General features: G+C 45.1%; 1 protein-coding gene across 1 annotated transcript in view; it reads left to right on the forward strand.

Annotated features, from left to right (window-relative positions):
• The first annotated feature begins 5,669 nt into the window (after positions 1-5,669).
• The window catches only part of NMB (neuromedin B), a 54,768-nt gene continuing 46,621 nt past the window's right edge, over positions 5,670-13,816 (forward strand). Inside the window, exon 1 of the mRNA XM_086959024.1 lies at positions 5,670-5,972. Within this exon, the coding sequence (XP_086815150.1) occupies positions 5,807-5,972 (166 nt within the window). The 5' untranslated portion in view covers positions 5,670-5,806. The remainder of the gene's footprint in view (positions 5,973-13,816) is intronic.

The raw sequence follows: 13,816 nt of genomic DNA on the forward strand, positions 1-13,816 counted from the left end.
ATTTACCTGGACAAAACTCTGATACTTACTCCTGGAATTTTGACGATCTACAAGGTGCTAGATGACTGAAGAATCTCCCTTGGAGTAAAGGAGTTACTCCCCTGCGTGGCAGGCACCAAAGACGCATCTGACCAGTTTGCATCTCCGAAGCTCCCACCAGACTATGAAGAATTTGCAACACGGAAGGTGGGTTCCCATACTTCCCAGAGGCCGACCCGAGCTCCCAGCAAAGTTGAGACCCATAGCCCTAGTGGGGACCATGGAACTGGAACCTCTGGACACTGTGCACATTTGCAAGTGCATATGCTTCTTGGCAATCCTTGAGGCTGTGCTTTGGGTTACTTGTAGCCCAGACCCCGAGCAGTAATTTCATTGGAGATTGCCGGCCGACACTCAACGAGTGTTCCGTGAGCTAGCCCTTAGTGTTTTCTCTCAAGGTACCATTGCGATCCCTGGTCCATCAACCTTTGGGTCCCTGTGAAGGCAACTTTAACTTTCCTTGGGCTTCCCTGGTTGGTCCAGATGTGCCCTGACTCTCCATTGCTTGGGGAGTCCCCTGGACCTTGCTGGTCCACACCGAGGTATCTTTCCTCTTTGTGCGTGGGTTGCTGTTGCCAAGGCTTGTTGTGTTCAATTTGAGCACATACGCTGCAGCACTCAACATTCTTTGTGAAACAGCTCGAATCCATCTCCTGGTTATCGTCAATGCCTCCTGGTCCTCGTGGCTGCAGAGTCAAGATTCACCTATTCGCACCTGAAGCACCTGACATCGGTGGGCATTCGTCTATCGTGCCCCAGGTCACTGGCAAGTGACCCAGACTCTGTCCCCTCTGCTTTCAGGTTCTTCGCATCTTGGATCCAGGCCTAGATCACACTGGACACTTTCCTTCTTCCCGGTAGCAGCACTTTGCAGAAGATCGCCATTGAAATCAACAATGATTCCTGACACCATTTGACACCTATGCACCCCGCTTCCCTGGGTAAGGTAACTCGAGTACTCTGATGCTCCTGTGGGTGTTGGCCCTAGAACCCCTTAAGTCTAAAGGGGTTTGCACAAAGTCCTCTCCTAAGTGTCCTTAAACTTAAAATTCCAACCATGACTTTCCCCATAGAAGTTAACGGGGCTTGCGACTGTGTTCTCACACTGCACCCGTCCCCCGTGGATCCCCTGTGTCACTACCTTGGGTGGTTCCTTGGGGTCCCAGCAATTCTACGTGCTCTAGGCACTGTGTTTAGTTAAGTTGTGTTTCCTATACCACTTTCTTCATATATATAGTTTGGTCTCCCCCTGGGGGCCCATTGTATATTGTGCTATTTACTGAAGTTCTATTGTGTTTAAATTGTGTACTTTGCTTTGTAATCCCACAAAGAGATTACTAGAGAGTGTTTAGTAATATATACATATATTTTATATATACCTTGTGTGGGTCTCCTTTTATTTAGACATTCAAGAGGTTATAATCTGGTAAACCAAGCTGCTTTACACTCCTGCAAGACTTAGCCTGAAGGCTGCACTCCATAGCTACCACAAGGATACCTTTCAATAAAGGTTGTCTTTGAACCTATCCTCAATAAGGGTTGTTTGGACTGGTGCAAGGTGCCCACTAGAACTAGTGGACAGCATATACCAGGCCAACTTTTCACAAGAAGGAGCAGAGCAGCGCCCCTGCCAGTGCCTCCTGGGGTCCCTCAGTCAGGCAGGCGTAGCAGGCAGCACATGAAGAATCCCTCTCCTTATCTCAGTACAACAAGTACACTGGACTCCTGCCCGAGGCAGGCATGAGAACAAGTAGCATATGGAAAAAAATACCCCCCTGCACATGAGTCCCACCACTAGACTCTCCCCATAGCCTCTTGGAGTTGCTGAGCAGAACAGACATGCAGGGCATGAGGAGACACCCCCTCCCAGTAGATGAGTCCGGACACTGGACTCCTGTCTGTGCCTGCTGGGGTCCCTGGGACACAGCACTGAGCAGGCAGGGCATGGAGGAGACACCCCCTCCCAGTACACGAGGCTGGACACTGGACTCCGGTCTGTGCCTCCTGGGGTCCCTGGAGTACAGCACAAAGCAGGCAGGGCATGGAGGAGACACCCCCTCCCAGTACACGAGGCTGGACACTGGACTCCTCTCTGTGCCTCCTGGGGTCTCTGGAGTACTGCACAGAGCAGGCAGGGCATGGAGGGGACACCCCCTCCCAGTACACGAGTCTGGACACTGGACTCCTATCTGTGCCTCCTGGGGTCCCTGGGCTAGTACACAGAGCAGGCAGGACACGGAGGAGACACCCCCTCCCAGTACACGAGTCTGGACACTGGACTCCGGTCTGTGCCTCCTGGGGTCCATGGAGTACAGTCCTTCAAAACAAGAGAGTTCCCCTGGTAAACCAGAAAGGACCGGGAATGGCAAAGTAATAACAAAATATCTTCCTTTCTGTGAGAAGAAACTCGTAGTGGTGTTCCCTAAAAGGGAATAACAGCACATCAGACTATGCACAAGTAGAAAACCTTATAGTACAGGCAAATATTTTGAGAGTGCTCTACAAACAGCAGGGGTGCTAAAGGGACCAATGTCACTCACTACCAAAGAGTGGCCAAGGTAGATCAAAATGATCCACCTGTACATGTATCAAAATAATCGAGGTCACAACACAACCCAAATGCAATTGTTAAGAGAAACGTAAGTCTCAAGATTCTAAGATTAAACAGTCATTCTCTGTTACAAGACACAGCATGTGATAATGACATAAACAGGTCTTAAAATGAATCAGAATAAGATGGCTGAATCAGAATGTGTAGACAAAGGGTTTTCTTTATTCCTTGTTCAAATTGAAGCGTGAAATGCAGCCAACACGTGTTTCGTCTGTACAACGTTGATATTCAGACTTTCTCAAGGCTAAGAAGGCGTAGAAGTGTCAAATGTTGAGTAGAATCGCTCGAAGGTACAAGGTCGACACCTTAAATATAGGAAAGTATCAGGTCGATTGACACAGCGGGGATCCAATAGAGAAAGCGTGGCAGAGATGGATTAACGTGGAGTATAGATGTATTCAATGAAGGATCCCCTCCAACATCAGAGTTTGAAGTATACTAGTTGAAGCTCAGAAAACACAATGAATAAAATGGCACTCCGAATTTGTGCCAAATCACTCTTGAAGGAACGGATAAAAAAGGCGCAACCTGCATGTAGTATCCACAAGTCAACAAATTGTTTGAAGGTTGAGCCTGTGAACACAGTCCAACGCAGTCTGAAACGCAAAGGGTCCCCCGCACTTGATAATGCGGCTCATGCTCATTACTAAGCTAAGCAATCAATCCCTATTCTAGAATAGATGAAAAACTTTTATTGGCCTATGCATACATGGGCTTTTTCTACAAGAATTTTTGTTCTCTTTTTTTCTTTTTCAATAAACTTTATTGCTCTGGACACACTTAATTTGCCACACTTGGCATCACAAATGTCCACCACATAAAACCTCAGGAGGTCCCTAATATACATAGTATGCTGTTTTGACCTAACTCCACCATATTAATTTGATTGGTACTAATTATTGACAGTATTTTATATATTTAGAGTATATTTATAACATTCTAGAATGAATAGACAGAAAGGAGGACCCTAATTCAAGACTCTCCTTCCTCGCTATAGGTGTTCCTGTCTATTTGTTCTCTCGTTGGCAACTCATATGCACAATCTTATCATTTCTGTCCTAGGTCAATACCTATGGATGTGTCTAAATACTCCCTCTATTTGCATCCATTGAGTCCTCATCCTATCCGCCCAATGATTTTATATAATTGCCATAACTGAGGTGTATGCTAATCTTAAAAAACAAGGCAATTACAGTTAGAATCATGTTGTAGTTACTAGACACTATTCTCACCTAATAAGTCTCTCCCACTCTTCTCTGTTATTGAAGCCTTGATAGTACGTTATGAATTTGGACATAAAGAATGACTCCCTAAGTTTTCTTTTTTTGTCAATGTCACCACCTCTGTCACCACCTCTAGTTGACGGTTTCATCTTCTCTAGGATGAACCACTTATACTCATCCTGCTTGTGATTCATTTCCAACCAATGCTCATCCAAGGGTGCGTTCTTTTTGTGATTTTTTTAAGGCGGACCTGTGCTCCGTCGCATTTCCCGACTTGTCTCCCCTTTATAACCCTTCTGACAGGGGCAAATGATTAGATAAACTACTTGCTTTGTTCGGCAATTAACCAAATCGTTCACCCAATGTGAGGGTCCATTGAGATCAACCTTCTGCTCTCTGATGATGGATTTACAATGGGCATGGAAAATGACCTCTTATTTTAGTGCCATCCTGAATACTCATTTGGCTACTCGTCTTGGGTTCCCTGAAGGTTTTGACTAAATGATTACGAATAGTTTTATTCCTTCTGTATGCAAACGTTGGTTTGCACAATGGAATCATCCCTGATTTTTAAAAGAGACCAGTTCTTGTTGATCATTGTTACTCATTCCATTATAGTTGGATACATCTCTATACCCGACTCTGTGTTAGTAAGGGCCCCTTGCTTACAAAGAGGCTGTCTCTGTTAAAATATCTAGCGCCTCTGCCAGTGCCTCCTGGGGTCCCTCAGTCAGGCAGGCGTAGCAGGCAGCACGTGAAGAAGAATCCCTCTCCTTGTCTCAGTACAACGAGTACACTGGACTCCTTCCCGAGGCAGGCATGAGAACAAGCAGCATATGGAAAAAAGTATCCCCCTGCACACGAGTCTCGCCTCTAGACTCTCCCCTGAGCCTCTCGGAGTGAGTCTCACCTCTAGACTCTCCCCTGAGCCTCTCGGAGTCCCTGAGCAGAACAGACATGCAGGGCATGAGGAGACACCCCCTCCCAGGCCAGTACACGAGTCCGGACACTGGACTCCTGTCTGTGCCTGCTGGGGTCCCTGGGGCACAGCACAGAGCAGGCAGGACACGGAGGAGACACCTCCTCCCAAGCCAGTACACGAGTCCGGACACTGGACTCCTGTCTGTGCCTGCTGGGGGCCCTGGGGCACAGCACAGAGCAGGCAGGGCATGAGGAGACACCCCTCCCAAGCCAGTACACGAGTCCGGACACTGGACTCCTGTCTGTGCCTGCTGGGGTCCCTGGGGCACTGCACAGAGCAGGCAGGACACGGAGGAGACACCGCCTCCCAGTGCACGAGTCCGGACACTGGACTCCTGTCTGTGCCTCCTGGGGTCCCTGTGCCAGTACACAGCGCAGGCAGGACACGGATGAGACCCCCCCTCCCAGTGCACTAGTCCGGTCACTGGACCCACGCCTGTACCTCCTAGGGCAGCACAGAGAGAGAGCAGGCAGGGCATGAAGAAAAGTCCTCTGTGGTCTTCCTGCACAAGGATGCTGTGACTGGACTCCTGTTTGGACTAAGCAGACAGAGCAGGCAGTGCGTGGCCCCCAACCCCCCTCCCACACACACACGCACACACACGCTCACATACACCTCTATAGATGAGTCATTTCACCTGTCTCCTGTCAGCCCCTCCTGGAGGCGGACCCTACAAGGGGTAAAGAGAAAGCCCCAAAGAGTGACACACGCGCACACGCCCAGGTGTACGTAAGTGCAGAGTGTTTGTTATTCAGCGAGCAGCCCCCACCCGGCGCCTGGGTTACTTAAACGGAGGAGGCGAAGTAGGAGAGAAGCAGAGGAGAGAGGGGCTGGAAGGGACCAGAGAGTCGGAGAGCAGACAAGTGAGAACTCCGGAGAAGCAGCAGCGAGAGATCCCCGGAGAGCAGCGCCCCATCCTCCGCAGCGCCCCATCCTCCGCAGCCTCCTGACATGGCCCCGCTGTCTGTGCCCAGGCTGCTGCAGCTCGGCTGCCTCGCCTACCTGCTGCTCTCCGCCTTCATCGCAGCCACGGCCGCAGCCAAAGTCGACCCGCCCGAGCAAAACGACAAGTCGTCCAATATCAAAATCAACCCCAGGGGCAAACTCTGGGCCACAGGTATCTGTCTCCTCTTTCCCTCTCCTGGAGAGATAGCTAAGTGGGGTAAAGTACTTGCTGAAGAGATAGAAGCTTGTATCAAACAGGTTAGGGTAGAGGTTCAAATTCTTGCATGGTAGACCAGTGGGTTAATGCTCCGGATGCTCAGATCCGTGTGTGAGCCGCTCGCCGCTCATTCTAATCCTTTCCAGATAGGTCGCTAGATTAAGGCACCTGCTGTAAAGAAGAGTGTATTACTTGCGGATCTCAGGTTTCCGTCCCAGTAAGAGAGGTCAATGGGTTAATGTGTCAGTTGCAAAGAGAGCTGTGCATTCCCAGGGGTCTCAGGTCTGATTCCAGTTTTGGCAGACTCACTCACTCTTATCCTTCTAAACTTGATCAAACGAGTGTCCCTGAATTCGGCAATACAGGATTTCATGCATCTGAGGGTTATAACATGAGTGCAAGGAATTGGGGAATGTGCTTCTAGTGCAAGCAATGTAAAGTGCTTAGAAAATCTGGGTAATATACCGTGTGCTACATAACCACACGGGTTACCAATATTCCTCATTTGGCGTGCTTCTCGCTGGGCATAGCGCACACCAGTACAGCGTGTGCTGTTCTAGCGCTATAAATCACCAGAGCGCGCGGGGCTGCGCTCGTGCAGTTCCTTACACAGATCCGTGCTCCACGCCTGTTATGTTACCGAATCTAATTTGTATTAATCAGAGACAGAGGAAACATGAGGCTGCCCACTTACAATCCCGTATTTCAGTTCTACAAAGCCATCGCGGGCTTTTGATGACGTGGCAAACTACGAGAGCAAAGCTGGAGTGGTACGTTAACGCCATTCGAACCCCGAAACGACACTATATGGCCATGATTGACAGATTAGAAATTAATGATCTGTTTTTTTTTTAAATATGAGATGATAAATAGTAGTAGTATTTTAATGAATTTAAGGGCTTTTGTTTCATTCGTTTGAATGTTAAAGTGTAGCGTGTTGCTTGTCACATGGTGTTCAAATATGTGAACATTTGAAACGTTTAATCACAGCCTAAATCTACTTTATAATTCGTTTTCACAGTTTGATGTTTAAATCACGAATTATGTGGTAGGTAGTGTAGAAGTATAGTTACTACAACAAACGTAATTAATATAGCGCCAGATTGAAATACATTCTTCTTAGCAAGTGGTCAAAACAGCAGAAGGTAATCATGTTTAATGTACCTACAAAATACTCGTGTACGTTAATGTATGTATATATTGCCCGATATTAAAACTCGGCGAGTTAATGCGGCAGCTGCAGGGAAATGTTTGCGATGCAACCTGCAGGAGGGAGGGCAGCATGGCACGTCCTTTCATCTTTCGGGGGTCAATACACTGACTGCCATTGAACTGCGTGGTAGTACCCCACGTTTCGTGCAGCAAAACGAAGCCAATATTTTAGTACAATTAGTGGTTAGCGTGGCTGTTTATATATAACATCTGCCCATTTTGTTCGCCATCAGTTTCTGATTACATCCTGATGATTTCTTCCAACACCTTAAACAAACAGTATTAAACACCCAACCCTTATGTATTGGTTTGCGCAAATCACTAGACTAAGTGCATTTTACAGCGATGCATCTTGTAAGACCCGGACAACGGTTTGAGAAATACAATAATCAGAGCCACTGGAATTATGCAGCAGGGGATTGCCAAATTATGCAGCAGAGTTGACGAAATTATGCGGCACATTGTGCTATAGTATTACTTTATTCTTCTGTTATCTTTACACATGGTAACGCTGTCTGGGCAAATATTGCACCTTATTTATTAGTACCAGTTTAAGACCCAAAAACAGCAATAAGTAGATGAATATGGCCAGTAAATCTTTTGTGAAAGGCTGTCTTCTATGCAAAGACACATGCCCACCGCTTTTATTAACTTTTGATCCATTTGAGCTAGAAATAATTGTTTTTGTTCAAATCTACAGATTATGTAGCAAGTAATGAATTGTGTGGCAAACATGCAAATTCTTAATTAATCGAAAAACGCTGCTGCAGCAGAATAGCATATTACCAGTGCCCTGACAATAATACTCAACATTCAAGATACAAAAAACTGGAGAGTATATTTTCTTTGCAGTTTATGTCACACTACAGTGATTTGTCGGGTAGGAGGCCCAGTGTGCCTCTGCCTGTGCTGTTGTCTCTGTAGTTTTACATTTGTATTAGATTCACATGTCTGGGTGCTCTGACAGGGATGCAGAATGTGGTTTGGATTCGAAAACTGATTTGAAATGGTATTTTCTCCCTCTGCCTCGTGGGCAGACGCCTCCCCATCTCCTGCGGCACTGATTGGCACCGGTCCTGGAGCTGCTTTCATTGAGTGCCATGCAATTAATGAATTAAACATCCGCTGCTAAGTCCAAGAGGAATGACATGTACTGTGTGTCCCTCAGTCAGGTCCTGTCCTTATCCGAGAGGCAGGGATCTGAGCAGAATCGCCTTTTTGTGAACTTTGCCAGATTAATAGCAAGTGACTGGTGGTTGTTGCCCAGGGAGTCAGGTGCCATCAACTAACACACAACCCCCCTCCTCATACGCCTGACAGGACCTCCTACTCCATAAACAAATTGGAATCCACTAAGACAGTGGGGGTGGTGGTCCCTACTATTGTGGGTAGCACTATCTGTGCTCCCACGTAGTCGTAGCACGCCGCATCCCGTAGAGGGGTGCGAAGACCCCGACGATGAAGCATGACACGAAGGGGCTTGTTGGTGTGTGAGGGGTATTTAAACATTACTGTGTGCTCCCCACCATAGTAGGGACAACCACCCCCACGGTCTTAGTGGATTCCAATTTGTTTATGAAATATACCTGGGGAGACTGAATCCACTTTTTCTCTCCCTCCCTCCTCTGTTATTTATTTGAATTAGCACCTCCTAATCAACACTCTGGAGCACCAGGTGTTCACCCTACAGCCAGACGGACTGTATCTTGCACTGTGTGTCCTTTAGTCAGATACATTGTGCCGCTAACTGGACCTTTTCACCTATAGTAGCCTGTAACATTGTTTAACTTAGGGAGTTTTACCTAAAGTCAGTTATACTATATTAAGGACTAGATTTGTAACCTAATTATTCAAAAGAGGTTTTTATAATCTACAGTCGGATACAGTGTGTCTATGATCTGACCCTTTAACCTCCAGTCTGAAAAAGTGTTTATCTCAGTGGGTTTTACTTACAGTCTGATATACTGTACAAAGGACTGGTTTGCTAAACTATATTGTTCAAAAGAGATGTTTTAATCTGCAGTAGGATACATTGCGTCTACACTTGGACTATTTAGTCTACAGTTTGTATTTAGATTAAAAAAAGGCTGTTACATTATGTAAAGGTCTTGTTCAGAAACTAGTCGCTAACAATGTTTAACGTAGTGGCCTCTGTTCAGTCAGTAACATTGTTTAAGGGAGAGGGCTTTAAAACTACAGTGTAACAATATGTGCACTGTTTAACCTTCAGTGAGTCAAACTAAAACTACAGTCTAACAATATTGTATCAAGGAGTTGACTGTTTAACCTTCAGTCAGTCACAGTGTTTAAGGGAGTGGGCTTTAACTTGTAGGCTGACACGCTGTCTGTAGGGCTCTATTAGTTAACCCCTTCCATCGCTCATGACGAGCTGAGCTCGTCATGAACAATGGGATTCATAGATCATCAGCGTGGAGGATGAATTGCTGTAGCATTGATAGTGTTAACCGACAGTCAGTAACATTGCTTAAAGGAGTGGACTGTATTTTTACTGAAGGGCTGGATTTTTAACCTACTTTCCGTTGCACTCTTTGAAGAAATTGTACTTTTTAACTAAAGTCTGATATATTATATCAAAGACTACATTGTTTTTTTTTCCTATAGTCAATAAAATTGCTTTAAGGAGTAGGCACCTAACCTATAGTTGGATACATTGCGTCAAAACTAGATTGCTTATCTAACAGGCAGTATCATTGTTTAAAGAAGTGGTCATTTAAATAACAGACAGATGCATTGTGTCAAGTTCTGGGCAGTTATCTTATTGTGGGACACAGCAGAATAAATACTGCTCTATGTAGGCTGACGCAGGCTGTGTTGTATAAAGGGTGCCTGGTACCTAGGCTGCATTAAGAACGGAGTTGTTCCTTCAGTTATGTCCATTGTCTGAATATCCGTCTGTGCTATCTACAATGAGACAGGTACATTGTACTAAGGACAGGAGATGCTTTACAGTGAGACTCACTGTATAACGGACTGAGATTCATGGTGTCTACATTATTGAGCATGATGTATTAAGTGGTCGTCTGGTAAGCAATGGGACAGTAGACCTAGCGCATATACGGTTCAGATCTTTTCTGGTGGGATAAATCCTTTTGTTTAATTTCTTTCCTGTTAGAGCTACCTTCCCTTTGTACCTCCACAGTACTCACATCTGTCTCAATTACCTGTAGTATTTCAGTCCACGCTCTAGGGCTACTCACTTCATCATCCAACTTTCATTTTCACTACTGTGGTGATGACACTTACCTTTGATATTTTATAATTCCCTCTGTTTCTCTGGCGCAATGCTCAATGGTAGTATGGTTCAGATGCTGCATGTAAGAGCAGGCACCATAGGACTTTAATCCTGTGAGAAGATGCAATGTCGCATCTGTAGTCAGCCTCAGATACGGTCAGTAGCTTGTCTGAAGTTCCTTCACAAGATGTGGCTTTTACAAATTCCCTAAGGTCAGGTACTAGCAGTCACAGCAATTGTAGCATCCAAACCTGATGGCACCAGCGACCTGTACTTTTGGATAGCGTTTGAGCAACGGTCTTCAAATGATTCAAGACGTCACTCTCCCAATGCTTTTGTGTGTGCGAAAGAACACTCCGGTTGTTGATCAGTCACATTGGCTACTTGTTTAGCAACAAATAAAATTCAGAGTTCTGTGTACAGAGGTCCTCTATTTATCAGAGAAAAACTTTCAACATTACCCCTCCCCCACCCTTGCTCTTCCATGAGGCCAGAGGAGATAACATAGTGTTCCCACTTTGAGAGGGAAGATAAAAGAAGACTTTTACCTCTCTCCACTAGCTCCCTTGCATTGGAATGTCATTCTCTACACCCTATTTTTTCCAACAAGTCTTCTTCATCTTTATAAAACCTTTAAAATCCGGCTTTCCCCAAAGTAAGTCGTATATTTAACTTTAGGCCTCTGGTGGGCAGAGGTGTGGTTTAGAAATGTATTTAACATAACTTAACATAGCACACAATGAATTTATATATATATATATATATATATATATATATATATATATATATATATATATATATATATATATATATATATATATATATATATATATATATATATATATATATATATATATATATATATATATATATATATATATATATATATATTACAATGAGATGTACTTTAGGAAAACCCCTTCCTCCCCAGTCTCCTGATTTTTTGTTCCTTCCAAAAGCACAAGATGAAAGTGAAATATTCTGGTGGGTGGAGACAAAAGCAGCTCTATTTTTACTTTAAAAACATGGTAACAATAGGTCAAACATACAGATTCGTTGTCAAGCCAGGCCTAAAAATGGTAAAAATGAAAGTTTGAGCCCCTTCAAGTCAAATAAAATGCATGTACCTTACTCGGGAAGAGACTGTCTTGGATTCTAAGATAAAGGTATTTTTTACCTTCCTCTGTATTTCCTTCTCCACATGCGCTGTGTCTGGCTGGATTTTACTCCAAAGCTCTTACTTGCCTGACATTCCATTCCCTACCAAGAAAGTGGGTAACCTGAGGAAGGGGGTGGCAAGCACAGGCCTAAGAGGCAAGCTATGGAGGGTGAGTGAGAGCGCATGCACCCTCAACCCTCTCACACTCCTGCACATGGGGCTGCAAAGACTCTTAAAGCACCTAGGGCAAACACCTTTTTAAACTCAAAGCCTAAAAGTGCATGCTTATCTTTCCAAAAGAGGTTACGTTGCAGGGGTTATTATTCTAGTTTTGCTTGTCTGTTGGCTAACTAAATGGAAAGACACTCAGTGGGCCATTTCCTTCTACTGAGTGTAAAATTCAAATGAAAGCCATGAATCTCGGTGGGTTCACTTAAAGGTCTATCTTTGAGTGCTGTTGAGTTAGGGTAATTTTGACACCAAATATATCTAGTGCTTTGAATCTAGAAGCCAGATCAGGTGAGTTATCTCGTCGCAGTGTGAGCTACAGTCTTTCAATTTTCAGCTGCTGTGTAGTAATACAATTGGCGGTTAGTGTACATGTAATTAATGTACCAAAGCATTTAAAAGTGGACCTATGAGTAAGCTTTTATAAAAATTTAAAAAAGAAGACTTGAAGGAGGGGTTCTGGGGCAAGAGGACAACCCGAGGCAGTTCTACAGTAATTCAGATCCAGGTGGCTACATCGGACGTCCCCAGGTGAGGTACATCACCCACCCTCAAACTCATCAACAACGGCCCTGTTACAAATGCTGGGGAGGGTAAAATGACGCTCAGCCTGTGGTAGTAAATATTCTTGTACTGACCCTGGTGGCCAAGGTTACCTCTGCCGATATGTACTATGTGTATTGAAAGTCACCTGACCTTCCTTGACCTCAGACAGGCCCAAGGCCTGCTGCCTCCTTTGCAGGTCTGCCCTACTGACAGCTATGGTTGTCTCTTGTGGAAGACTATTTATTGTCTCTTATTCATTAAAATATATAGATATAGATAGGATGGGCTTTTTGTCAGTTTCTTTGTCTTGATTGGATAGCTTTCTTGTCTATTTAATTTCCCAGCTTCTTATTCCATGTTATTCCAGCTTATTCGGATTTTGCGAGTTCGGTATTGGAAAGAACCATTTAAAAAAATCTTTTTGGCCAATGGTTTGAATACAAAACCATCAGTACTGCAGTTGTAAAGCCAAAGTGTGAGACCGATTGGCTTTACCGATGCTTGTTCTATTTGATCACGAAGCCCCCATTAACCTTTCCCCGTGTCTTGCAATATCTTTATGAACATATTTGAATGCAACATTATTGTTGTTGTAATTAGCGAGTACTCCGAGTGCTGTAGTGAACGGGACTCGATCAGTTGCCATTTAAACTGACATGTGGCGCACCCATAAGCAACAAAAACACCTCACGTGTCCAGATGAATCCGTTTTCTCTGTTGCCAGCGTGAAGCAAGTCCGCGCGCCGCCCTTCAGGTGCGCTGTTGACACCAGATTACACCTGTCAGCCGTGGACTCGACCTGCCGGTGCAGTGTAAAAAAACGTCAGAAAACGAAGCGTGCAGAGCTCGTCAGCCCCGAGAGTCCCACACAGACGCGCGCGGAATATTGTGAGAACCGGAGGGTGGGAGGGGCGGTCTTACAGGAGCGCACACTGCCGCCAGCCCCAGCGCCTTTTGTATCAACCTGTGCTATAACCTAACTCTAGGTGAACGTTTTACAGAACTTGGGAGAATCAAAGACATTGGAAAAATGCTGCTAAATTAAAACTATATATATATATATGACACCTCTGAATTTATTGTGGATACGATGGGACGGCGATGAAAGGAGTCATGATGGTATCGGAGGCAAAAGGAGTAGAGTAGAGGACATATGGCCAATGTGAAGGTCGGCAACGACCCCCAAAGAAATGGCCGCAAGGAAAAGTGCATTAGTGAATCTGTTCTAGCTTACTTTTTTTGGTCACAAAGACACCCCATAATATTAAGATAGCTTAGGTGGGCGAGGCTGCCGAGGCACCTATTTGGATATCTGTGTGTAGCAAGCAAGTCTCGGGGTACAGTGATGGAACCGTAGCTCAGGTGCTTAATACACCAGCTGCACAACTCTGTGGATCCCTG

Source organism: Lissotriton vulgaris, chromosome 2_1 (assembly GCF_964263255.1).
Source record: "Lissotriton vulgaris chromosome 2_1, aLisVul1.2, whole genome shotgun sequence".
Taxonomy (NCBI): Eukaryota; Metazoa; Chordata; class Amphibia; order Caudata; family Salamandridae; genus Lissotriton; species Lissotriton vulgaris.